General features: G+C 68.7%; 2 protein-coding genes across 2 annotated transcripts; one reads left to right on the top strand and one right to left on the bottom strand.

The window, feature by feature from the left end:
- Positions 1–3,313: 3,313 nt before the first annotated feature.
- On the bottom strand, positions 3,314–15,202 carry DAD1 (defender against cell death 1). Its single transcript, XM_044984654.1, has 3 exons — positions 14,924–15,202; positions 8,353–8,499; positions 3,314–3,503 (listed from the first exon to the last, which is right to left on the bottom strand). Exons 1-2 carry the CDS (start codon positions 15,153–15,155, stop codon positions 8,369–8,371), a joined length of 363 nt encoding a protein of 120 aa, XP_044840589.1. The 5' UTR covers positions 15,156–15,202; the 3' UTR covers positions 3,314–3,503; positions 8,353–8,368.
- A 3,670-nt stretch (positions 15,203–18,872) lies between these two features.
- On the top strand, positions 18,873–25,148 carry ABHD4 (abhydrolase domain containing 4, N-acyl phospholipase B). Its single transcript, XM_044984533.1, has 7 exons — positions 18,873–18,995; positions 20,070–20,158; positions 20,691–21,066; positions 22,890–23,044; positions 23,220–23,331; positions 23,740–23,926; positions 24,340–25,148. Exons 1-7 carry the CDS (start codon positions 18,973–18,975, stop codon positions 24,427–24,429), a joined length of 1,032 nt encoding a protein of 343 aa, XP_044840468.1. The 5' UTR covers positions 18,873–18,972; the 3' UTR covers positions 24,430–25,148.
- Positions 25,149–25,629: the final 481 nt, after the last annotated feature.

Here is a 25,629-nt window from a genome sequence, read left to right as displayed (position 1 = left end):
CCGCAGGAGAAGCCCTGCTCCTGGAAAGCATGCGGCTGGGGGTGAGCTCCGCGCTGGGAGCAGGGACTCGAGCCCTGGGAGGAAAGCACAGGCCGGGGGCCGGAAAGCTTGGGGCGCTTAGCCCAGCAGAGGGAAGGCTGAGAGGGAGCCCACCGCTCTCCCTGAACACCAGCAAAAGGCAACGTCGGCAGGGGACCACACGGGTGGGGAGCCATCAGCCCCGAATGAACAGAACCCGGAAATGAGAGAAAGGTTCCCAGCCCTCTCCAAGGAGCGAGGGCCTGGAGCAGCCGGCGCTAGGCGTGGGGACAAGCCCCCTAGCCGGGCGGGAGAAGGGGATTGCCTGGCACAGCTGCCCCCGCTTCTCAGCTCCGAGCCGCGGCAATGGAGAGACGCGCTTTGGGATCTCAGGAATGGGGAGGGTTTCGTAGGGGGGTGGGCAAACTAAGCCAGCACCCGGTTTAATGCAGCCCTCGAGCTCCTGCAGGGGAGTGGGGTCTGGGGAGCTGCTCCACACGGCTCAGGGAAACAGCGGCATGGCCCCACTCTGGCTCCTGCGCGTAGAGGCAGCCAGGGGGCGCCGCATGCTGCCCCCGCCCCAAGCACCGCCCCCATTGGCTGGGAACTGCGGCTAATGGGAGCTGCAAGGGCAGCGCTGGCAGACAGGGCACCTGGCCGCAGCTCTGCGGAGGAGCCAGGGGGAGGACAGGCCGCTGCTTCCGGGAGCCACTTGAGGTAAGCACCGCCCAGAGCCTGCATCCCTGACCCCCTCCTCTGCCCCAAGTACCTGCCCCAGCCCTGACCCCCCTCCCAGCCTCTGAACCCTCCTACACCCACAACCCCCCCCAAACCACTCATCCCCAGCCAGAGCCCCACAGCCTGCACCCCACTCCGCCGCCCCAGCCCTGACCCCCCTCCCAGCCTCTGAACCCTCCTCCACCCACAACCCCCCCAACCACATCCCCAGCCAGAGCCCCACAGCCTGCACCCCACTCCGCCGCCCCAGCCCTGACCCCCCTCCCAGCCTCTGAACCCTCCTACACCCACAACCCCCCCAAACCACTCATCCCCAGCCAGAGCCCCACAGCCTGCACCCCACTCTGCCGCCCCAGCCCTGACCCCCCTCCCAGCCTCTGAACCCTCCTACACCTCCAACCCCCCCAACCACATCCCCAGCCAGAGCCCCACAGCCAGCTCCCCACTCCGCCGCCCCAGCCCTGACCCCCCTCCCCCCCTCTGAACCCGCCTACCCCCACAACCCCCCCCAAACCACTCATCCCCAGCCAGAGCCCCACAGCCTGCACCCCACTCCGCCGCCCCAGGCCTGACCACCCTCCCAGGCTCTGAACCCTCCTCCACCCCCAACCCCCCCAACCACATCCCCAGCCAGAGCCCCACAGCCTGCACCCCACTCCGCCGCCCCAGCCCTGACCCCCCTCCCAGCCTCTGAACCCTCCTACACCCACAACCCCCCAAACCACTCATCCCCAGCCAGAGCCCCACAGCCTGCACCCCACTCCGCCGCCCCAGCCCTGACCCCCCTCCCCGCCTCTGAACCCTCCTCCACCTCCAACCCCCCCAACCACATCCCCAGCCAGAGCCCCACAGCCTGCACCCCACCCCACTCCGCCGCCCCAGCCCTGACCCCCCTCCCAGCCTCTGAACCCTCCTACACCCACAACCCCCCCCAAACCACTCATCCCCAGCCAGAGCCCCACAGCCTGCACCCCACTCCGCCGCCCCAGCCCTGACCCCCCTCCCAGCCTCTGAACCCTCCTACACCCACAACCCCCCCAACCACATCCCCAGCCAGAGCCCCACAGCCTGCACCCCACTCCGCCGCCCCAGCCCTGGCCCCCCTCCCAGCCGCTGAACCCACCAACACCCACCACCCCCCCACACAACTCATCCCCAGCCAGAGCCCCACAGCCTGCACCCCACTCCGCCGCCCCAGCCCTGACTCCCCTCCCAGCCTCTGAACCCTCCTACACCCACAACCCCCCCCAACCACATCCCCAGCCAGAGCCCCACAGCCTGCACCCCACTCCGCCGCCCCAGCCCTGACCCCCCTCCCAGCCTCTGAACCCTCCTACACCCACAACCCCCCCCAAACCACTCATCCCCAGCCAGAGCCCCACAGCCTGCACCCCACTCCGCCGCCCCAGCCCTGACCCCCCTCCCAGCCTCTGAACCCTCCTACACCAACCCCCCCAACCACATCCCCAGCCAGAGCCCCACAGCCTGCACCCCCCTCCGCTGCCCCAGCCCAGACCCCCTCCTGCACCCCACTCTGCCGCCCCAGCCCTGACCCCCCTTCCAGCCTCTGAACCCTCCTACACCCACAACCCCCCCCAAACCACTCATCCCCAGCCAGAGCCCCACAGCCTGCACCCACTCCAGACCCCCTCCTGCACCCTGAACTCATTTCTGGCCCTCCCACACCCCAACCCCAATTTCATGAGCATTCACGGCCCCCCCATACAATTTCCATATCGAGATGTGGCCCTCGGGCCATAAAGTTTGCCCACACCTGGTCTAATATCCCCCCTCTACACTCCAGCTGCCCAAAGAGGAGCTCCTCCCCAGAGGAAGCAGCTTGCTCTCCCCAGCCAGCCTCGGGCGACAGGAGAGGGTCAGGGGGTGGTGAAGCCCAGTCCAGCTGGTCAGTTGGGAGCTCTCAGCCTATCAGCAGGGGGCAGAAGCTGCCCTCGCCCGTGGTGGCATGAGGAGAGAGGCTCAGAGGCTCAGTGGGGTGGGGGGCGCTCCCCAGTGCCCCAGAGCAGAGTCGGGGGCGCTGTGCTACACACAGGAGGGGGCACAGCTGGCCCCAGGGTGGCACGAGGAGGGGCTGGGGTCCCAGGGGGTTCACTCCACAGGGCAGGGCGTGTGGGGAATAGGGGCACAGGGCCTTGCCCCCTGCGGCTGGTCCGGGGGACAAAGCACACACACAAACAGCTGGGAGAGCGTGTGCCTGGAAGACCCAAAAATAGAAACAAGCCCCCGCCAGCGCCGTCTCAACCCAAACTTTCCACAGCCCCCCTCCCCCCCAGCAGCTGCGGGCCCTGGGCCACAGAGCGATGGTTTCCATGCGATAAGAGCCGGAAGTGGGGGGTGGGCATGGGCTCTGGGTCTCCATGGCAACCTGCTTCCTGCTTCCCCCCCCCACCCCCGAAACTGGGTCAGGCAGAGAAGTGGCTGCTGGGGAGAGGGGGGTGGGGTTGGGTGAGTCTCCCTGGCCTTGGGGGTGTCTGTGAGCTGGTGAGAGGAGAGCCAAGGAGCCCCCCCTCCAGCACAGAAGCGCCAGACACAGAGCCCCAGAACAAAGGGGTTTATTGGGGGAGGGGTCACAGGCGGTGTGGGGAAGAGGCTGGCATCTTCTCACAAGGCCTCGTCAGTTTGCACTGCTGCAGCCCTTCCCCAGGGGGGCAGGACCCACGTCCATGGGGGGCTGGCACACCTGTCCCCGGGCACGGCAGCAGCCGAGCACGAGAGGTAGTCAGGAGCTGCAGGGAGACAGAGGGGGCACAAGGTTATCTGGACTCACTGCAGGGGAAGATAGGGGATCCCCCAAATTACACAGCTCTCCCATGGCCCGACCCCCAGAGCTCACAGCCAGGTTCCATGACCCCCATCTCCTCAAATTCCTTCCCTCTCACAGCCATGGTCCAACCTCCTCCATCGCCCCAAAGTCCAGCCCAGTGAGAACGGCCATCCTGGGTCAGCGCAGTGTCCTGTCTGCCGCCAGTGCCAGTGCTAGGTGCCCCAGAGGGAAGGAACCGACCAGGGAATCATCAAGTGACCCACCCCCCATCGCCCATTCCCAGCTCCTGGCAAGCAGAGGCCAGGGACAACGTCCCTGCCCAGCCTGGTTCCAAGGGGTCCTGACCCCCGTCTGAGAACCTCTGCTGTAGATCATACACATCTCCAGGTCTGTAACCCCAAACTCCAAACACTCCTTGCCCTCCAGGTGCCCTACACCAGGTGCCCTACACCAGGATTAACCCCCTCTCGGCCTGGGCCAGAACCCCGGCTCCCTGGTCCCTCTGCCTCACAGCAGCCAAGAGGAAAGACGTCTCCAGAAATCCTGTTTGCTACTGACAGAGTTCACAGGGCATGTCAGCCTCAGGCAGCACGATGAGCAGTGGGGGTCTTGGAGTCGGGACTCCTGGGTCCTATCCCGGCTCGGGGAGGGGAGCGGGGCCCAGCAGAGGGGCCGGGTGTCAGGGCTCCTGGGCCCTATCCCGGCTCGGGGAGGGGAGCGGGGCCCAGCAGAGGGGCCGGGTGTCAGGGCTCCTGGGTCCTATCCCGGCTCGGGGAGGGGAGCGGGGCCCAGCAGAGGGGCCGGGTGTCAGGACTCCTGGGTCCTATCCCGGCTCGGGGAGGGGAGCGGGGCCCAGCAGAGGGGCCGGGTGTCAGGGTTCCTGGGCCCTATCCCGGCTCGGGGAGGGGAGGGGGCCCAGCAGAGGGGCCGGGTGTCAGGGCTCCTGGGTCCTATCCCGGCTCGGGGAGGGGGGGGGGCCCAGCAGAGGGGCCGGGTGTCAGGGCTCCTGGGCCCTATCCCGGCTCGGGGAGGGGAGCGGGGCCCAGCAGAGGGGCCGGTCTCAGGGCTCCTGGGCCCTATCCAGGCTCAGGGAAGGGGGGGGGGGCCCAGCAGAGGGACCGGGTCTCAGGGCTCCTGGGCCCTATCCCGGCTCAGGGAGGGGGGGGGGGCCCCAGCAGAGGGGCCGGGTGTCAGGGCTCCTGGGTCCTATCCCGGCTCGGGGAGGGGGGGGCCCAGCAGAGGGGGCGGGTCTCAGGGCTCCTGGGCCCTATCCCGGCTCGGGGAGGGGAGCGGGGCCCAGCAGCGGGGCCGGGTGTCAGGGCTCCTGGGCCCTATCCCGGCTCGGGGAGGGGAGCGGGTCCCAGCAGAGGGGCCGGGTGTCAGGGCTCCTGGGCCCTATCCCGGCTCGGGGAGGGGGGGGGGCCCAGCAGGGGGGCCGGGCGTCAGGGCTCCTGGGTCCTATCCCGGCTCGGGGAGGGGAGGGGGGCCCAGCAGAGGGGCCGGGCGTCAGGGCTCCTGGGTCCTATCCCGGCTCAGGGAGGGGAGCGGGGCCCAGCAGAGGGGCCGGGCGTCAGGGCTCCTGGGTCCTATCCCGGCTCAGGGAGGGGAGCGGGGCCCAGCAGAGGGGCCGGGCGTCAGGACTCCTGGGCCCTATCCCGGCTCGGGGAGGGGGCGGGGGCCCAGCAGAGGGGCCGGGTGTCAGGGCTCCTGGGCCCTATCCCGGCTCGGGGAGCGGGGTCCAGCAGAGGGGCCGGGTGTCAGGGCTCCTGGGCCCTATCCCGGCTCGGGGAGGGGAGCGGGGCCCAGCAGAGGGGCCGGGTGTCAGGGCTCCTGGGCCCTATCCCGGCTCGGGGAGGGGAGTGGGGCCCAGCAGCGGAGCCGGGTGTCAGGGCTCCTGGTCCTTATCCCGGCTCGGGGAGGGGAGCGGGGCCCAGCAGAGGGGCCGGGTGTCAGGGCTCCTGGGCCCTATCCCGGCTCGGGGAGGGGCGGGGGGCCCGGCAGCGGGGCCGGGTGTCAGGGCTCCTGGGCCCTGTCCCGGCTCGGGGTGGGGAGCGGGGCCCAGCAGAGGGGCCGGGTGTCAGGGCTCCTGGGCCCTATCCCGGCTCAGGGAGGGGAGCGGGGCCCAGCAGAGGGGCCGGGTGTCAGGGCTCCTGGGCCCTATCCCGGCTCGGGGAGGGGAGGGGGGCCCAGCAGAGGGGCCGGGTGTCAGGGCTCCTGGGCCCTATCCCGGCTCGGGGGGGGGGGGGGCCCAGCAGCGGGGCCGGGTGTCAGGGCTCCTGGTCCCTAACCCGGCTCGGGGAGGGGAGCGGGGCCCAGCAGAGGGGCCGGGTGTCAGGGCTCCTGGGCCCTGTCCCGGCTCGGGGAGGGGGGCCCAGCAGAGGGGCCGGGTGTCAGGGCTCCTGGGCCCTGTCCCGGCTCGGGGAGGGGAGCGGGGCCCAGCAGAGGGGCTGGGTGTCAGGGCTCCTGGGCCCTATCCCGGCTCGGGGAGGGGGGGGGGGGGCCCACCAGAGGGGCCGGGTGTCAGGGGTCCTGGGCCCTCTCCCGGCTCGGGGAGGGGAGCGGGGCCCAGCAGAGGGGCCGGGTGTCAGGGGTCCTGGGCCCTATCCCGGCTCGGGGAGGGGAGCGGGGCCCAGCAGCGGGGCCGGGTGTCAGGGCTCCTGGGTCCTATCCCGGCTCGGGGAGGGGAGGGGGGCCCAGCAGAGGGGCCGGGTGTCAGGACTCCTGGGTCCTATCCTGGCTCAGGGAGGGGGCCCAGCAGAGGGGCCGGGTGTCAGGGCTCCTGGGCCCTGTCCCGGCTCGGGGAGGGGAGCTGGGCCCAGCAGAGGGGCCGGGTGTCAGGGCTCCTGGGCCCTATCCCGGCTCGGGGAGGGGAGCGGGGCCCAGCAGAGGGGCCGGGTGTCAGGGCTCCTGGGCCCTGTCCCGGCTCAGGGAGGGGAGTGGGGCCCAGCAGAGGGGCCGGGTCTCACGGCTCCTGGGCCCTGTCCCGGATCGGGGAGGGGAGCGGGGCCCAGCAGCGGGGCTGGGTGTCAGGGCTCCTGGGCCCTATCCCGGCTCGGGGAGGGGGCCCAGCAGAGGGGCCGGGTGTCAGGACTCCTGGGCTCTATCCCGGCTCGGGGAGGGGAGCGGGGCCCAGCAGAGGGGCCGGGTGTCAGGGCTCCTGGGCCCTATCCCAGCTCGGGGAGGGGAGCGGGGCCCAGCAGAGGGGCCGGGTGTCAGGGCTCCTGGGTCCTATCCCGGCTCAGGGAGGGGAGCGGGGCCCAGCAGCGGGGCCGGGTGTCAGGGCTCCTGGGCCCTATCCCGGCTCGGGGAGGGGAGCGGGGCCCAGCAGAGGGGCCGGGTGTCAGGGCTCCTGGGCCCTATCCCGGCTCGGGGAGGGGGTGGGGGGGGGCAGCAGAGGGGCCGGGTGTCAGGGCTCCTGGGCCCTATCCCGGCTCGGGGAGGGGGGGGGGGGGGCAGCAGAGGGGCCGGGTGTCAGGGCTCCTGGGCCCTATCCCGGCTCGGGGAGGGGAGCGGGGCCCAGCAGAGGGGCCGGGTGTCAGGACTCCTGGGTCCTATCCCGGCTCGGGGAGGGGAGCGGGGCCCAGCAGAGGGGCCGGGTGTCAGGGCTCCTGGGTCCTATCCCGGCTCGGGGAGGGGGGGGGGCCCAGCAGCGGGGCCGGGTGTCAGGGCTCCTGGGCCCTATCCCGGCTCGGGGAGGGGGGGGGGGCCAGCAGAGGGGCCGGGTGTCAGGGCTCCTGGGTCCTATCCCGGCTCGGGGCGGGGGGGGGGGCCAGCAGAGGGGCCGGGTGTCAGGGCTCCTGGGCCCTATCCCGGCTCGGGGAGGGGAGCGGGGCCCAGCAGAGGGGCCGGGTGTCAGGACTCCTGGGCCCTATCCCGGCTCGGGGAGGGGGGGGGGGCCCAGCAGAGGGGCCGGGAGTCAGGGCTCCTGGGTCCTATCCCGGCTCAGGGAGGGGAGCGGGGCCCAGCAGAGGGGCCGGGTGTCAGGGCTCCTGGGTCCTATCCCGGCTCGGGGAGGGGAGCGGGGCCCAGCAGAGGGGCCGGGTGTCAGGACTCCTGGGCCCTATCCCGGCTCGGGGAGGGGAGCGGGGCCCAGCAGAGGGGCCGGGTGTCAGGGCTCCTGGGCCCTATCCCGGCTCGGGGAGGGGAGCGGGGCCCAGCAGAGGGGCCGGGTGTCAGGGCTCCTGGGCCCTATCCCGGCTCGGGGAGGGGGGGGGGCCAGCAGAGAGGCCGGGTGTCAGGGCTCCTGGGTCCTATCCCGGCTCGGGGCGGGGGGGGGGGGCCAGCCGGGGGGCCGGGTGTCAGGGCACCTGGGCCCTATCCCGGCTCGGGGAGGGGAGCGGGGCCCAGCCGAGGGCCGGGTGTCAGGCCTCCTGGGCCCTCTCCCGGCTGGGGGCGGGGGGGGGGCCCAGCTGTGGGCCCGGGCGTCAGGGCTCCTGGGTCCTATCCCGGCTCTGGGTGGGGTGGGGGGCCCAGCAGAGGGGCCGGGTGTCAGGACTCCTGGGTCCTATCCCGGCTCGGGGAGGGGAGCGGGGCCCAGCAGAGGGGCCGGGTGTCAGGGCTCCTGGGCCCTATCCCGGCTCGGGGAGGGGAGCGGGGCCCAGCAGAGGGGCCGGGTGTCAGGGCTCCTGGGCCCTATCCCGGCTCGGGGAGGGGGTGGGGGGGGGCAGCAGAGGGGCCGGGTGTCAGGGCTCCTGGGCCCTATCCCGGCTCGGGGAGGGGAGCGGGGCCGGGTATCAAGGACTGTGGGTTCTAGTGCCAGCTCCCTTCCAGCCGCCATGGCGAACAGACTGGCCCCCACCCCTGAGCCGTACCTAAGGGTCCCCCGGCTCAGCCCACGAAGTTGATGACGACGAGGTGCAGGATGGTGCTGGCGAAGAGGAAGTCGGCGAAGGCCCGTTCTGGAGAGATGCCCTGGAAGTCGCCTTTGTTCTGTGGATTGATCTGGATCCTCAGGCAAACTAGGGAACGAGAGGAGAAAGCACTCTTCAGCCAAGCTCAGCCAGAGCCCGGGGCGCTTGGTTTCAGTCTCTCCTCAGGTGAAGGATGATGCATATGTCTCTCTGCCCCTCCCCCATGTTACCCCAAAGTTTACGGTGTTTTGAGAGCCACAAAGGGTCCCAGGGTGCAGAGTCTGAGCGCCCTCTGTGCTCACTGGGCTGCTGCGTGTTAGCTTTGTTCCCACAGATAGAAACGTGCTTTCATTGTGTTCTGCCAGGAATCAAGCCCTCCAGACCGGTAAACACCCATTCTTTTACCTAGGGAAACTGTGCAAAGATTGTACACGGGCAGCCGTGTTGGTCCCGGGATATTAAAGAGACGAGGTGGGCGAGGGAATCTCTTTTATTGGATCAACTTTTGTTAGCAAGAGAGACAAACTTCTGAGCTTATGGAGAGCTCTTCTTCAGGTCTGGGAAAAGCTCCGTGCACGGCTCAAAGCTTGTCTCTGTGGCTAATGGAAGTTGGTCCAATGAAAGCTATTACTTCACTTACCTTGTCTCTGGCGTGCTACAATTATGTTTCAGTCATTACAAAGTGCGTTTTGTTTGTTTTATTTGTAACCTTCCCTGCCTCTTTCACTTGTAATCAGTTAAACCCATGCTCTTGGTCAATACACTTGTTTTTGTTTGACTACAAACCATCTTAGTGATGTCTGATAAACTGAATAGGTAATAATTGGAGATATACCAATCTCCTAGAAGTGGAAGGGACCTTGAAAGGTCATTGAGTCCAGCCCCCTGCCTTCACTAGCAGGACCAATTTTTGCCCCAGATCCCTAAGTGGCCTCCTCAAGGATTGAACTCACAACCCTGGGTTTAGCAGGCCAATGCTCAAAACCACTGAGCTATCCCTCCCCCCCCGGGAGTTTAGCTGAAGTGAAGGTCTTCAGCTAAACTCCCAGGCTGGTGTGGGCTCTGTCTGTTTGGAGGCGGTGAATGTAATTTGTGTGAGGGTCCCAGGAGAGGGAGCGGATGCTGCGGGGGAGACGCGGGACTGCAAGGGCTGCTGGTGTCACCCGGCGAGCAGTGACCAGGCTGGTGGAAGGCCGGGGGAGGCCAGTGCGCTGGGCACAGGCTGCTGGTGTCACCTGGCGAGCAGTGACCAGGCTGGTGGAAGGCCGGGGGAGGCCAGTGCGCTGGGCACAGGCTGCTGGTGTCACCCGGCGAGCAGTGACCAGGCTGGTGGAAGGCCGGGGGAGGCCAGTGGGCTGGGCACAGGCTGCTGGTGTCGTCCGGCGAGCAGCGACCAGGCTGGTGGAAGGCCGGGGGAGGCCAGTGCGCTGGGCACAGGCTGCTGGTGTCACCCGGCGAGCAGTGACCAGGCTGGTGGAAGGCCGGGGGAGGCCAGTGTGCTGGGCACAGGCTGCTGGTGTCTCCCGGCGAGCAGTGACCAGGCTGGTGGAAGGCCGGGGGAGGCCAGTGTGCTGGGCACAGGCTGCTAGTGTCTCCCGGCGAGCAGTGACCAGGCTGGTGGAAGGCAGGGGGAGGCCAGTGTGCTGGGCACAGGCTGCTGGTGTCTCCCGGCGAGCAGCGACCAGGCTGGTGGAAGGCAGGGGGAGGCCGCTGCGCTGGGCACAGGCTGCTGGTGTTACCCGGCGAGCAGCGACCAGGCTGGTGGAAGGCCGGGGGAGACCAGTGCGCTGGGCACAGGCTGCTGGTGTCACCCGGCGAGCAGTGACCAGGCTGGTGGAAGGCAGGGGGAGGCCGCTGCACTGGGCACAGGCTGCTGGTGTCTCCCGGCGAGCAGTGAGGCTGGTGGAAGGCAAGGGGAGGCCAGTGCGCTGGGCACAGGCTGCTGGTGTCACCCGGCGAGCAGTGACCAGGCTGGTGGAAGGCCGGGGGAGGCCAGTGGGCTGGGCACAGGCTGCTGGTGTCGTCCGGCGAGCAGCGACCAGGCTGGTGGAAGGCCGGGGGAGGCCAGTGCGCTGGGCACAGGCTGCTGGTGTCACCCGGCGAGCAGTGACCAGGCTGGTGGAAGGCCGGGGGAGGCCAGTGCGCTGGGCACAGGCTGCTGGTGTCACCTGGCGAGCAGTGACCAGGCTGGTGGAAGGCAGGGGGAGGCCGCTGCACTGGGCACAGGCTGCTGGTGTCACCTGGCGAGCAGTGACCAGGCTGGTGGAAGGCCGGGGGAGACCAGTGCGCTGGGCACAGGCTGCTGGTGTCTCCCGGCGAGCAGTGACCAGGCTGGTGGAAGGCCGGGGGAGGCCAGTGTGCTGGGCACAGGCTGCTGGTGTCAGGGCCCTGAGCTGAAGCTGCACAGAAGCACCCAGGGTAGGCAGTGACACGACTCCTTACTGGCCTGGGTGAACCCCCGTAAGATCAGAAAGGGGTTACTATGGGTGGTGCTGCCAGGGAAAATATGGTGGGGTTACCCTGGGGTAGGGCTCACATAGATACAGTCACCATGAGAAGATGCTGTTGCCATGCGGGGGGCAGGGGTTTACTATGGGCAGGCGTTGCCATGGCAGGGCGGGGTGACTATAGCATGAGGTTGCCGGAAGGAAGCAGGGAGGTTGCTACAGGAGAACGCTGCCAAGGAAACCGGGGGTCACTGTGGGATGGCATTGCCTGAAGGGAACGGGGGGAGGGGAGGTGGAAAGGAAGGTCACTATGGGACAGGGCAGGGGATTACTATGGGAGCGCATTGCCGGGGGCGGCAGAGTTACTACGGGATGGGGTTGCCAGGGGAAGCGGGGGAAGGGGCTCCTAGGGGACGGGGTTGCCGGGGAAGGGGGTTCCTGGGGGACCGGGTTGCCGGGGGGGTCACTATAGTATGGCGTTGCCGGGGAAACCGGGGGGGGGGTCACTATGGGATGGCGTTGCCTTGCAGGCTGGCCCGTCACTCACCGCCCAGGATGAAGCTGCCCACGGCCGAGATGAAGCCGCTGAGGAAGGAGTTGAAGGGGAAGGTGCTCACGGCCAGGGGAGAAGGCGGGGGTTACTATGACAGGGCGTTGCCAGGGGAACCGGGGGCTTACTAGGGGATGCCATTGCCTGGGGAACTGGAGGTTACTATGGGATGCCGTTGACGAGGGGGGGAGATTACTACGGGATGGCATTGCTGGGGGGCGGGAGGGTTACTATGGGAGGGCGTTGCCAGGGGAACCGGGGGTCACTAGGGGACGGCGTTGCCCCGCAGGCCGGGCGCCGGCCCGTCACTCACCGCCCAGGATGAAGCTGCCCACAGCCGAGATGAAGCCGCTGAGGAGAAAGTTGAAGGGGAAGGTGCCCACGCCCAGGGGAGAAGGGGGGGGTCACTAGGGGACGGCGTTGCCGGGGGAACCGGAGGGGGGGGGTCACTAGGGGACGGCGTTGCCGGGGGAACCGGAGGGGGGGGTCACTCGGGGACGGCGTTGCCGGGGGAACGGAGGGGGGGGTCACTAGGGGACGGCGTTGCCGGGGGAACCGGAGGGGGGGGGACACTAGGGGACAGCGTTGCCGGGGGAACCGGAGGGGGGGTCACTAGGGGACAGCGTTGCCGGGGGAACCGGAGGGGGGGGTCACTAGGGGACAGCGTTGCCTGGGGAACCGGAGGGGGGGGTCACTAGGGGACGGCGTTGCCGGGGGAACCGGGGGGGGGGTCACTAGCGGACGGCGTTGCCGGGGGAACCCGGGGGGGGGTCACAAGGGGACAGCGTTGCCGGGGGACCCGGAGGGGGGGGTCACTAGGGGACAGCGTTGCCGGGGGAACCGGCGGGGGGGGTCACTAGGGGACAGCGTTGCCGGGGGAACCGGAGGGGGGGGTCACTAGGGGACAGCGTTGACGGGGGAACCGGAGGGGGGGTGTCAATAGGGGACGGCGTTGCCGGGGGAACCGGAGGGGGGGGGTCACTAGGGGACGGCGTTGCCGGGGGAACCGGAGGGGGGGGTCACTAGCGGACGGCGTTGCCGGGGGAACCGGAGGGGGGGGTCACTAGCGGACGGCGTTGCCGGGGGAACCGGAGGGGGGGGTCACTAGGGGACGGCGTTGCCGGGGGAACCGGAGGGGGGGGGTCACTAGGGGACGGCGTTGCCTTGCAGGCTGGCCCGTCACTCACCGCCCAGGATGAAGCTGCCCACGGCCGAGATGAAGCCGCTGAGGAAGGAGTTGAAGGGGAAGGTGCTCACGGCCAGGGGAGAAGGCGGGGGTTACTATGACAGGGCGTTGCCAGGGGAACCGGGGGCTTACTAGGGGATGCCATTGCCTGGGGAACTGGAGGTTACTATGGGATGCCGTTGACGAGGGGGGGAGATTACTACGGGATGGCATTGCTGGGGGGCGGGAGGGTTACTATGGGAGGGCGTTGCCAGGGGAACCGGGGGTCACTAGGGGACGGCGTTGCCCCGCAGGCCGGGCGCCGGCCCGTCACTCACCGCCCAGGATGAAGCTGCCCACAGCCGAGATGAAGCCGCTGAGGAGAAAGTTGAAGGGGAAGGTGCCCACGCCCAGGGGAGAAGGGGGGGGTCACTAGGGGACGGCGTTGCCGGGGGAACCGGAGGGGGGGGTCACTAGGGGACGGCGTTGCCGGGGGAACCGGAGGGGGGGGGTCACTAGGGGACGGCGTTGCCGGGGGAACCGGAAGGGGGGGTCACTAGGGGACGGCGTTGCCGGGGGAACCGGAGGGGGGGGGTCACTAGGGGACAGCGTTGCCGGGGGAACCGGAGGGGGGGGTCACTAGGGGACAGCGTTGCCGGGGGGAACCGGAGGGGGGGGGTCACTAGGGGACAGCGTTGCCGGGGGGAACGGAGGGGGGGGGTCACTAGGGGACAGCGTTCCCGGGGGAACCGGAGGGGGGGGTCACTAGGGGACAGCGTTCCCGGGGGAACCGGAGGGGGGGGTCACTAGGGGACGGCGTTGCCGGGGGAACCGGAGGGGGGGGGTCACTAGGGGACGGCGTTGCCGGGGGAACCGGAGGGGGGGGTCACTAGCGGACGGCGTTGCCGGGTGAACCGGGGGGGGGGGCACTAGGGGACAGCGTTGCCGGGGGACCCGGAGGGGGGGGTCACTAGGGGACAGCGTTGCCGGGGGAACCGGAGGGGGGGGGTCACTAGGGGACGGCGTTGCCGGGGGAACCGGAGGGGGGGGGTCACTAGGGGACGGCGTTGCCGGGGGAACCAGAGGGGGGGGTCACTAGGGGACGGCGTTGCCGGGGGAACCGGAGGGGGGGGTCACTAGCGGACGGCGTTGCCGGGGGAACCGGAGGGGGGGGTCACTAGGGGACGGCGTTGCCCCGCAGGCCGGCCCGTCACTCACCGCCCAGGATGAAGCTGCCCAGGGCCGAGATGAAGCCGCTGAGGAAGGAGTTGAAGGGGAAGGTGCTCACGGCCAGGGGAGAAGGCGGGGGTTACTATGACAGGGCGTTGCCAGGGGAACCGGGGGCTTACTAGGGGATGCCATTGCCTGGGGAACTGGAGATTACTATGGGATGCCGTTGACGAGGGGGGGAGATTACTACGGGATGGCATTGCCGGGGGGCGGGAGGATTACTATGGGAGGGCGTTGCCAGGGGAACCGGAGGGGGGGGTCACTAGGGGACGGCGTTGCCGGGGGAACCGGAGGGGGGGGTCACTAGGGGACGGCGTTGCCAGGGGAACCGGAGGGGGGGGTCACTAGGGGACGGCGTTGCCGGGGGAACCGGAGGGGGGGGTCACTAGGGGACGGCGTTGCCGGGGGAACCGGAGGGGGGGGTCACTAGGGGACGGCGTTGCCGGGGGAACCGGAGGGGGGGTCACTAGGGGACGGCGTTGCCGGGGGAACCGGAGGGGGGGGTCACTAGGGGACGGCGTTGCCGGGGGAACCGGAGGGGGGGGGTCACTAGGGGACGGCGTTGCCGGGGGAACCGGAGGGGGGGGGTCACTAGGGGACGGCGTTTCCGGGGGAACCGGAGGGGGGGGGACACTAGGGGACGGCGTTGCCGGGGGAACCGGAGGGGGGGGTAACTAGGGGACGGCCTTGCCGGGGGAACCGGAGGGGGGGGTGACTAGGGGAAGGCGTTGCCGGGGGAACCCGAGGGGGGGGGTGACTTGGGGACGGCGGGGGCGGGGGAACCGGAGGGGGGGGGTCACTAGGGGACGGCGTTGCCGGGGGAACCGGAGGGGGGGGGTCACTAGGGGACGGCGTTGCCGGGGGAACCGGAGGGGGGGGTCACAAGGGGACAGCGTTGCCGGGGGAACCGGAGGGGGGGGGTCACTAGGGGACGGCGTTGCCGGGGGAACCGGAGGGGGGGGGTCACTAGGGGACGGCGTTGCCGGGGGAACCGGAGGGGGGGGGGTCACTAGGGGACGGCGTTGCCGGGGGAACCGGAGGGGGGGGTCACTAGGGGACGGCGTTGCCGGGGAAACCGGAGGGGGGGGGTCACTAGGGGACGGCGTTGCCGGGGGAAACGGAGGCCCGCCCGTCACTCACCGCCCAGGATGAAGCTGCCCACGGCCGAGATGAAGCCGCTGAGGAAGGAGTTGAAGGGGAAGGTGCCCACGCCCAGGCAGTAGCCGAACTGCAGCGCGCCGCTCAGCAGCACGTAGAGCAGATACGCGTCCAGCACCTTGAGGCGGCTGGCGGTGCCGCTGCTGTACTCGGCCAGGAAGCGCCGCACCACGGAGCCCACCGAGCCCCCGCCGGACCCCGCCGCGCCCGACATGTTCGCCCCACCGGCGAGCTGAGCTGGCCGGAAACCACCTATGACACCGCACCGAGCACTTCCGGTTGCCGCGCGCAGGCGCAGAGAAGCAAATGGCCGACTGCGCAGGCGCAGTGATTGACCCCCTTCAGCAGAGCGGCGCAGGCCTATTGGGCACTTCCAGCTCGGATTTGTACTCAAAGCGCATGCGTGTTACTGTGACCGCCATAGGGCGCCGACTCCGATGTTTACGAGGCATGCGCACTGCCGACCTAGCAACAGCAAAGTCCCTCATGTGCGCACGCGTAGAAACGCCCTGTTTCAACTCCGTGTGTGTCTCCATGGTCCAATCAGATTGCAGCGCTAGGCTGTTGCTGGGTAGATTAGGCATTTGAGGAAGGAGGACGAGGAAAAAGGACCGAGACCCCGGAATCATTTCGTACCTATACGGGCACCTGAGCCCCCTCCATATTATATCCCCACGTGTGTGCCCCCCACATATAGTATTATCCCATACACCGCTCTGCTCTCCAGCGTAACCTATGTGCCCCCAAATCACCCCCATCTGAGCCCCCCGCCATACCCCATGTGCCCCCAAATCACCACCATCTCAGCCCCCCGCTATACCCCATGTGCCCCCAAATCACCCCATCTGAGCCCCCCCATACCCCATGTGCCCCCAAATCACCCCCATCTGAGCCCCCCCATACCCCATGTGCCCCAAATCACCACCTCAGCCCCCCGCTATACCCCATGTGCCCCAAATCCCCCCATCTGAGCCCCCCATACCCCATGTGCCCCCAAATCACCCCCCATCTGAGCCCCCCATACCCCATGTGCCCCCAAATCACCACCATCTCAGCCCCCCGCTATACCCATGTGCCCCCAAATCACCCCCTCTGAGCCCCCCCATACCCCATGTGCCCCCAAATCACCCCCCATCTGAGCCCCCCGCTATACCCCATGTGCCCCCAAATCACCCCCCATCTGAGCCCCCCGCTATACCCCATGTGCCCCCAAATCACCCCCCATCTGAGCCCCCCACTGTACCCCATGTGCCCCCAAATCACCCCCCATCTGAGCCCCCCACTATACCCCATGTGCCCCCCACTAAACTATCCCACATCTGAGCCCCATTATAACCCACGTGCCCCCCACATATTCCCCATCTGAACCCCCCATTGTACCCCATGTGCCCCCCACTAAACCATCCCACATCTGAGCCCCCACTGTACCCCATGTGCCCCCCACTAAACTATCCCACATCTGAGCCCCCCACTATACCCCATGTGCCCCCAAATCACCCACATCTGAGCCCCCACTATACCCCATGTGCCCCCCACTAAACCATCCCACATCTGTGCCCCCAAATCACCACCATCTCAGCCCCCCGCTATACCCCATGTGCCCCCAAATCACCCCATCTGAGCCCCCCGCTATACCCCATGTGCCCCCCAAATCACCCCCCCTCTGAGCCTCCCCCATACCCCATGTGCCCCCCAAATCACCCCCCCTCTGAGCCTCCCCCATACCCCATGTGCCCCCAAATCACCCCATCTGAGCCCCCCCATACCCCATGTGCCCCCAAATCACCCCATCTGCGCCCCCCCATACCCCCTGTGCCCCCAAATCACCCCCCCTCTCAGCCCCCCGCTATACCCCATGTGCCCCCAAATCACCCCATCTGAGCCCCCCCATACCCCATGTGCCCCCAAATCACCCTCCATCTGAGCCCCCCATACCCCATGTGCCCCCAAATCACCACCATCTCAGCCCCCCGCTATACCCCATGTGCCCCCAAAACACCCCATCTGATCCCCCCCCTACCCCATGTGCCCCCAAATCCCCCCCATCTGAGCCCCCCCATACCCCATGTGCCCCCAAATCACCACCTCAGCCCCCCGCTATACCCCATGTGCCCCCAAATCACCCCATCTGAGCCCCCCCATACCCCATGTGCCCCCAAATCACCCCCCATCTGAGCCCCCCCATACCCCATGTGCCCCCAAATCACCACCATCTCAGCCCCCCGCTATACCCCATGTGCCCCCAAATCACCCCATCTGAGCCCCCCCATACCCCATGTGCCCCCAAATCACACCACATCAGAGCCCCCCGCTAGAACCCATGTGCCCCCCAAACACCCCCCATCTGAGCCCCCCGCTATACCCCCTGTGCCCCCAAATCACCCCCCATCTGAGCCCCCCGCCATACCCCATGTGCCCCCCAAATCACCCCCATCTGAGCCCCCCACTGTACCCCATGTGCCCCCAAATCACCCCCCATCTGAGCCCCCCACTATACCCCATGTGCCCCCCACTAAACTATCCCACCTCTGAGCCCCCCCCTACCCCATGTGCCCCCAAATCACCCCCATCTGAACCCCCCGCTATACCCCATGTGTCCCCAAATCACCCCCATCTCAGCCCCCCGCTATACCCCATGTGCCCCCAAATCACCCCATCTGAGCCCCCCGCTATACCCCATGTGCCCCCAAATCACCCCATCTGAGCCCCCCTCTTTACCCCATGTGCCCCCCAATCCCCCCCACCTGAGTCCCCCGCTATACGCCATGTGCCCCCAAATCCCCCCCCATCTGAGCCCCCCGCTATACCACATGTGCCCCAATCACCCCCATCTGAGCCCCGCGCTATACCCCATGTGCCCGAATCATCCCCATGAGCCCCCCGCTATACCCCATGTGCCCCCCACTAAACTATCCCACATCTGAGCCCCATTATAACCCACGTGCCCCCCACATATTCCCCATCTGAACCCCCCATTGTACCCCATGTGCCCCCCACTAAACCATCCCACATCTGAGCCCCCATTGTACCCCATGTGCCCCCCACTAAACTATCCCACATCTGAGCCCCCCACTATACCCCATGTGCCCCCAAATCACCCACATCTGAGCCCCCACTATACCCCATGTGCCCCCCACTAAACCATCCCACATCTGAGCCCCAACTGTACCCCATGTACCCCCAAATCACCTCAGCTGAACCCTCCATTGTACCCCATGTGCCCCCCACTAAACCATCCCACATCTGAGCCCCCCACTATACCCCATGTGCCCCCCACTAAACCATCCCACATCTGAGCCCCCATATATCCCCCATGTGCCCCCCACTAAACCATCCCCCATCTGAGCCCCCACTATACCCCATGTGCCCCCAAATCACCCCATCTGAGCCCCCCATTATACCCCATGTGCCCCAATCATCCCCAGCTGAGCCCCCATTATAACCCGTGTCTCGCACTAAACCATCCGCACCTGAGCCCCCCATTATAACCCATGTGCCCCCCACTAAACCTTCCCCATCTGAGCCCCCATCATAACGCATGTGCCCCCCCAATCACCCCCATCTGAGCCCCCATTATAACGTGTCTCGCACTAAACCATCCCCCTATACGCCCCCCTTTATAACCCATGTGCTCCCCAAACCACCCCCACATGAGCCCCCCACTATAACCCCTCCTTTTTCCAGTGCCCTCCCTGTGCCCCTCTGCCCCGGTACAGGTCACTCTGCAGCCCTATCACCCCAAGGCCGGAGGCAGGCACCCCCCGTAGAGCCGAGCCGAGCCCCCCCTTACTGCCGGCTGCACCCTAAGAGTGCCCGGGGTCCTTGGGCCAGTAGAGTCCCCCCCCCCCCCGGGGTCGGCAGCGGCCCCGCCCCACCCTCCAGTTACATAACCCGGGCATGCAGCCCGCCCTCCCCCATTCATAAACCTAAGCCCCGCCCCCGCCCCGCTAGCCCCGCCCCCTGAGTCCCCAGCCGCCCTGCCCCGCGCCCGGATCAGCTGCTGCTGCGATGAGCTCAGCTGGGGGCCGCGTATGGAGGAGGAAGTGGAGGAACAGTGAGTCTGCGCTTCCCCCCCCCGCCTCGCTCATGGGGGGAGGGTTCCCCAGGTTTGGGGAGAGGGGCCCTGGCTCCTCAGCGCCCCTTGGACTGTGCAGCTCGGTGCTTGGGGTGGGGGGTGCCCCCGCCCCCCAGTCCGTGCGCGGGGGGTCCCCTGTGGCCTGGCCAGAGGGGGGGGGAGCTGGGAATGGGGGGCTGGGGAGTTTGGAAGCTGCAGGGCCGGCGGGGAGGTGTCTGGCAAAGGCCGGAGGGGGGACAGGATAGGGGGCTCTTGGGGCAGAGGGAGGGGTTATTGGGGCGAACAGGGGGGAGTGGGGGAAGGAATGGAGGGGTTACTGGCGCGCAGGGGATTGTTTGGGGAGAGGGGAGCGAGGAGAGGGATCCTTGAGGGAGGGGGCTGCTGGGGGGCAGGAAGAAGGGAATTATTTGGGGAGCAGGGGAGGAGTCAGGGGAGGGGACTCCATTGGGGGGACTGAGCATGGAGAGTGGGGGGTTATATGGAGTGAAGGGGGAGGGGGCTGTTGGGGGGGAGTCCAGAGGGGGCTAGCGGGAGGGGGCTATCTGGGGGGAAGGGGGTCGACACATTCTGTCAGATTGTTTGGGGGCAGCAAACAGCTGGATCCTGTTGTCCCCGTGCCCCACTGGGGGAGGGGGGGGTCCCCTGGGTGTGTGTCCCCCCCCCACCATGGGGAGGCAGCCAGCACCTGCTCCCCTGGAGAGTGACTCAGCAATATTCCTGCCCCTCGCCATGGGGCAGCGACCCCTGAAAAGCCCCTGGGTGGTGGTGGTGCAGGGGGGGGCACAGTAGGGGGCAGTGGGACCCTGGGAGAGCAGCTCTGGGGTCCTGTGGGGGGCAGCTGGGACCGCAGTGAGAGAGGCAAAGTGGGGGGTGGGAGCCTCTGCCCCCCAGCAGAGTGAGGGACCCCCCAGCCTGGGGGAGGGGGGAGGTCCCTGGGTCCCTCTATGTGGGGGGTCAGTTGATGCCCTCATTTGGCGCCAGACCCCAACGGGTCACTAATGTGTCCCCCCTCCCCCCATTGCTCCTGTGTTGTCTGTCTGCCCCCCGGCTCAGGCCCCAGGGCTGGCTGAGCGGCTGGCTCCCTGCCTGGCGCCCCACGTCCATGTCCCACCTGAAGAACGTGGAGGCCCGGATCCTGCAGTGTGAGTGCTGAGACCAGCGGGGGGGAGGGGGGCCGGGGGCGGGGGAGGGCTTGGGGTGGATTTCCTATGGGGGGTGGCTGGGGGCAAAGAGCAGCAGCTGAGTAAGGAGGCCATGGGGTATATCCCCCTAAGGGGGCTGGGCTGGAGGCCCCCGTGCTTACACTCCACCCAGCCCCCCCCCCCCCCCCAACTGTATCAGGGAAGCGGGCCCGGGACGCCAAGTACCCTCTATGGGTGCGCTAGCTGATCCAGGGGCTTGGGTAGGAGTCCAGGGAGTGTATCCCTCATGGGAGCACTGGGGGAGCATGTGGGGGGCTGGCTCAGGGCTTGGGGTTGGGCACGGGGACATGCCCCTATGGGGGGGCTGGGATGTGGGGGGCTGGCTCGGGGCCTGGTTGCCAGGCTGGGGTCCAGGCAGGGGCATACACTGCCTCTGGGGGGCTGGCTGAGGGCCAGGGGGCTGGGGTCTAGGCAGGGGGACACCCCCATGGGGGGCTGGCTCGGGGCCCCCCTGACACCTCTCCCCGCGCAGGCCTGCAGAGCCGGTTCGTGGGGCGGTACGTCACCCTGCCGGGCCGGGCGCGCGTCTGGACCGTCTCGCTGTGCCCGGAGCAGGGCGAGGGGCGCACCCCCCTGGTGCTGGTGCACGGCTTCGGGGGCGGCGTGGGGCTGTGGGTGCTCAACCTGGACCGGCTCGGGGCCCGGCGGCCCCTTCACGCCTTCGACCTGCTGGGCTTCGGGCGCAGCTCCCGGCCCCCCTTCCCCCCCGACGCCCAGGGGGCCGAGGCCGAGTTCGTGCGCTCCATCGAGGACTGGCGCCAGCAGCTGGGCATCGGCAGCATGATCCTGTTGGGCCACAGCCTGGGGGGCTTCCTGGCGGCCTCCTACAGCCTGACGTACCCCGAGAGGTGAGACCCCCCCCGCAGCCCGGTCCCCGCTACCTGCCCCCCGATCCTACAGCCTGACGTACCCCGAGACGTGAGACCCCCCCCGGCCCCTGCTACCTGCCCCCCCCGATCCTACAGCCTGACGTACCCCGAGAGGTGAGCCCCCCGCAGCCCGGCCCCCGCTACGTACCCCCGATCCTACAGCCTGACGTACCCCGAGAGGTGAGAACCCCCCACCCCGCAGCCCTGCCCCCCTGATCCTACAGCCTGACGTACCCCGAGAGGTGAGACCCCCCCCACCCCGCAGCCCGGCCCCCGCTACCTCCCCCCCGATCCTACAGCCTGACGTACCCCGAGAGGTGAGACCCCCGCTACGTACCCCCGATCCTACAGCCTGACGTACCCCGAGAGGTGAGACCCCCGCTACGTACCCCCGAACCTACAGCCTGACGTACCCCGAGAGGTGAGACCCCCCCACCCCACAGCCCGGCCCCCGCTACGTACCCCCGATCCTACAGCCTGACGTACCCCGAGAGGTGAGAACCCCCCCGCCCGGCCCCCGCTACGTACCCCCGATCCTACAGCCTGACGTACCCCGAGAGGTGAGACCCCCCCACCCCGCAGCCCGGCCCCCGTTACGTACCCCCCGATCCTACAGCCTGACGTACCCCGAGAGGTGAGACCCCCCCAGCCCGGCCCCCTGCTACCTGCCCCCCCAGATCCTACAGCCTGACCTACCCCGAGAGGTGAGACCCCCCCAGCCCGGCCCCCACTACGTACCCCTGATCCTACAGCCTGACGCACCCCGAGAGGTGAGAACCCCCCCAGCCCGGCCCCCGCTACGTACCCCCAGATCCTACAGCCTGACGTACCCCGAGAGGTGAGACCCCCCCCACCCCGCAGCCCGGCCACCTCTACGTACCCCCAGATCCTACAGCCTGACGTACCCCGAGAGGTGAGACCCCCCCAGCCCGGCCCCCGCTACGTACCCCTGATCCTACAGCCTGACGCACCCCGAGAGGTGAGAACCCCCCCAGCCCGGCCCCCGCTACGTACCCCTGATCCTACAGCCTGACGCACCCCGAGAGGTGAGACCCCCCCAGCCCGGCCCCCCCTACATACCCCTGATCCTACAGCCTGACGCTCCCCGAGTGGTGAGAACCCCCCAGCCCGGCCGCCAGCTTCCTGCCCCCCCTGATCCTCCAGCCTGATGTACCCCGAGAGGTGAGACCCCCCCCAGCCCAGCCCCCGCTACGTACCCCCAGATCCTACAGCCTGATGTACCCCGAGAGGTGAGACCCCCCCACCCCGCAGCCCGGCCCCCGCTACCTGCCCCCCCGATTGTACAGCCTGACATACCCCGAGAGGTGAGACCCCCCCGCAGCCCAGCCCCCCGCTACCTACCCCCGATCCTATAGCCTGACGTACCCCGAGAGGTGAGACCCCCCCAGCCCGCAGCCCGGCCCCTGCTACGTACCCCCCCGATCCTACAGCCTGACGTACCCCGAGAGGTGAGCCCCCCACCCCGTGCATGCCCTGCCCTGCTGCTTGCCCCGTCTCTGCCCTACCCCTACTGCCTGGTCCCCATTCAGCCCTTTGCTCCCCCGTCCACCCCCGTCCACCCCTGCCAGGATCCCGGGGGGGTGAGACTCCCCCATGCCCAGGGGCTCAGAGGAGAGAGGTTGAGGGCAGGTGGTGTCTGGGGTGGGGGTTGAGTCGGGGGCTGTCTCTGTCTGGGGGACGGGGGAATCTCAGGGTGGGGGGGGAGCTGTGCGTCGCCTTGTGGGGGTGTTGGTGCGTCTGTCTCTTACCCTTTCTGCTGCTGCCCCCCCGGCCTGGCGCAGGGTGAAGCACCTCATCCTGGTGGACCCCTGGGGCTTCCCCGTGCGCCCCACCGACCCCAGCCAGATCCGACCCCCCCCAACCTGGGTGAAGGCCATGGCCGCTGTCCTGGGGCGCTCCAACCCCCTGGCTGTGCTGAGAGTCGCTGGGCCCTGGGGTGAGTCACCAGGGGGCTGTGGAGGTGGAGGAATGAGGCTGGGGGATGTGAGTTTATTTTGGGTGGTAACTAGGGGCAGGGGGTGGGACTGGGGGGCAGGAAAGTGAATCTCTGGGGCAGCTCCCCCCACCCCACGTCACGGGGTGTCTGTCTGTCTCCACTTCCCTCCGTCCAGGCCCTGGCCTCGTCCAGCGCTTCCGTCCTGACTTCAAGCAGAAATTCGCAGAGTTCTTTGAGGACGACACCATCTCGGAGTACATCTACCACTGCAACGCCCAGGCGCCCAGGTGAGGGGCAGGGGGGCCCGGGAGCCCCACCCCCTCGGGATCACCACCGTCTCCCAGGCCTCAGGGAGGGAAGGGGTCCCACGCTTCCAGGATGCCAGTGCGGGGAGTTCACCCACAGGCCCCAGCGCCAGGGAGAAGAGACTCGGACGGTGAATGGGACCCAGGTGTCCGGGGCACCATGCCAAGGGAGGGGGAATGGGGACCCAGAGGGTGATCATGGTGAGAGGTGGTTTGTGAGGGAGACGCGGACCGGGCGAGGGACCCAGGCGTTCGGGAATGGGGTATTGGGAGGGAGACGCGGACCGGGCGAGGGACCCAGGCGTCCGGGAATGGGGTATTGGGAGGGAGACGCGGACCGGGCGAGGGACCCAGGCGTCCGGGGAGCGCTCACCCCTCCCCCGCCCCCAGCGGCGAGACGGCGTTCAAGGCCATGACGCAGGCACTGGGCTGGGCGCGGCGCCCCATGCTGGAGCGGATCCACCTGCTCCCGCGGGAGCTGCCCATCACCCTGATCTACGGTGCCGAGTCTTGGATCGACACCAGCACCGGGCGCCAGGTGCGAGAGCTGCGGCCCCACAGCTACGTCCGGCACCTGGTACGGCTGTGCGCCCCCAGGTGTGGGGGCAGAGTCTTGGGGAGGGGTAGCTGGGGGGCAGGTCCATGGGGGCCGGGCCGGGGGGGGAGGGGGCAGGTCCATGGGGGCCAGGCCTAGAGGGGTGCGGGGAAGGGGCAGGTCCATGTGGGCCAGGCCTGGAGGGGGGGTAGTTGGGGGGCAGGTCCATGGGGGCCAGGCCGGGGGGGGGGGGCAGGTCCATGGGGGGGGCAGGTCCATGGGGGCCAGGCCGGGGGGGGGGGGCAGGTCCATGGGGGCCAGGCCGGGGGGGCGGGGGCTGCAGTGAAGGAGGGACGGGAAGGGAGCCATGCACCTTGGGGCAGGCTGCAGGGGAGGCAGGGAGGGGCACAAACCTGTGTCCTGACCCCCCCGCCCCGTTTCTCTCCCCCCCCCAGGCCATCGCCGGCGCCTCCCACCACGTCTACGCCGACCAGCCCGCTGCCTTCAACGCGGCCGTGCAGGAGATCTGCGACTCCGTGGACTGAGGGGCCGGGCCGACCCCACCCAACGCGGGGGCCCAGACCCCCTCCCCGGCCACCTAGGCTCCTTCGCCGCACCCGGAGCCCGGGGCCCCGAGCTGGGGGCGGGGGGGACGCATCAAGCTTGTGCTGATGGAGGGTTTTATTCCTCTGTCTCCTGGGCTGATTCCTTCCCCCCTTCCCCTTTGCTTCTCGCTCTCCTGGGCTGTCCCCTCCCCTGTGGCGGGGGAGGGGGGGACACGGGGGCCTTTCCCCCCTAGGGTGCTAGATGTGATCCAGCCCCAGGGCGGGGGAGGGGGAAATAGAGCCCCCCCCCCCCAGCCATCCGCATCTCCCTCTGCTCTGTGACCCTCCTGATGTGCCTTAGGCTGCTGCAGCCACCTCTGGGGCACGAGGACCCCGTGGTCGTGTGCGCGACGCACGGGTTTGAATGCACGTGGCTGGCAAGCTGCCAGGGGTCCTTTGTCCCTGTTGTGCCCCCGTCAGCCCCCCAGCCTGTGCGGGACTGAACAGCGCGGCCGGCGGCCCTGTCCCAGCTCTGCCCTGGGGCTCGGCCGCGATGCTGAAGCCCAAGGGGTGGTGCCCCGCTGGGGGCCGGCTGGGACCGTCTAACGGTGCCATGTTCTGAACCCGTCGGCTCCCCCGCGGGCCATGCCGCGGAGCTTTGTACAGGAACCCCCCTTTGTGCCAAGTTTCTACCTTAATAAACAAAACAACACTGGAAAACTGCATGTGGTGCCAGGGGTGGGGGGCTTGGCAGGGGGCAGTCCCCATTGCTCAGTGGGGTGGGGGGCTCGGCAGGGAGCGGTCTCCCCTCACTCAGTGCAGTGCCAGGGGTGGGGTGGGGGGCTTAGCAGGGGGCAGTCTGCCCTAGTGCAGTGGGGTGAATGGCTTGGTGGGGTGCGGTCTTCCCTCAGTGCAGTGCCTGGGGGGCTCGGCAGGGGGCGCTCTCCCCTTGCTCAGTGCAGTTGGGTGGGGGGCTCGGCAGGGGGCAGTCCCCATTGCTCAGTGGAGAGGGGTGGGGGCCGGTTCCACCCTCGCTCAGTGCAGTGCCAGGGTGGGGTGGGGGGCTCAGCAGGGGGCAGTCTCCCCTCGCTCAGTGCAGTTGGGTGGGGGGTTTGGTGGGGGGTGGTCTCCCCTCAGTGCAGTGGTGGGTGTGGTCTCCCTTCACTCAGCTCTGACCCCAGTGCCTAGCCTGGTGCTGCA

Source organism: Mauremys mutica, chromosome 13 (assembly GCF_020497125.1).
Source record: "Mauremys mutica isolate MM-2020 ecotype Southern chromosome 13, ASM2049712v1, whole genome shotgun sequence".
In the NCBI taxonomy this organism is placed as follows: Eukaryota; Metazoa; Chordata; order Testudines; family Geoemydidae; genus Mauremys; species Mauremys mutica.
Note: the sequence above shows the minus strand (reverse complement) of the source record. Positions and strands in the feature narration are given on the sequence as shown.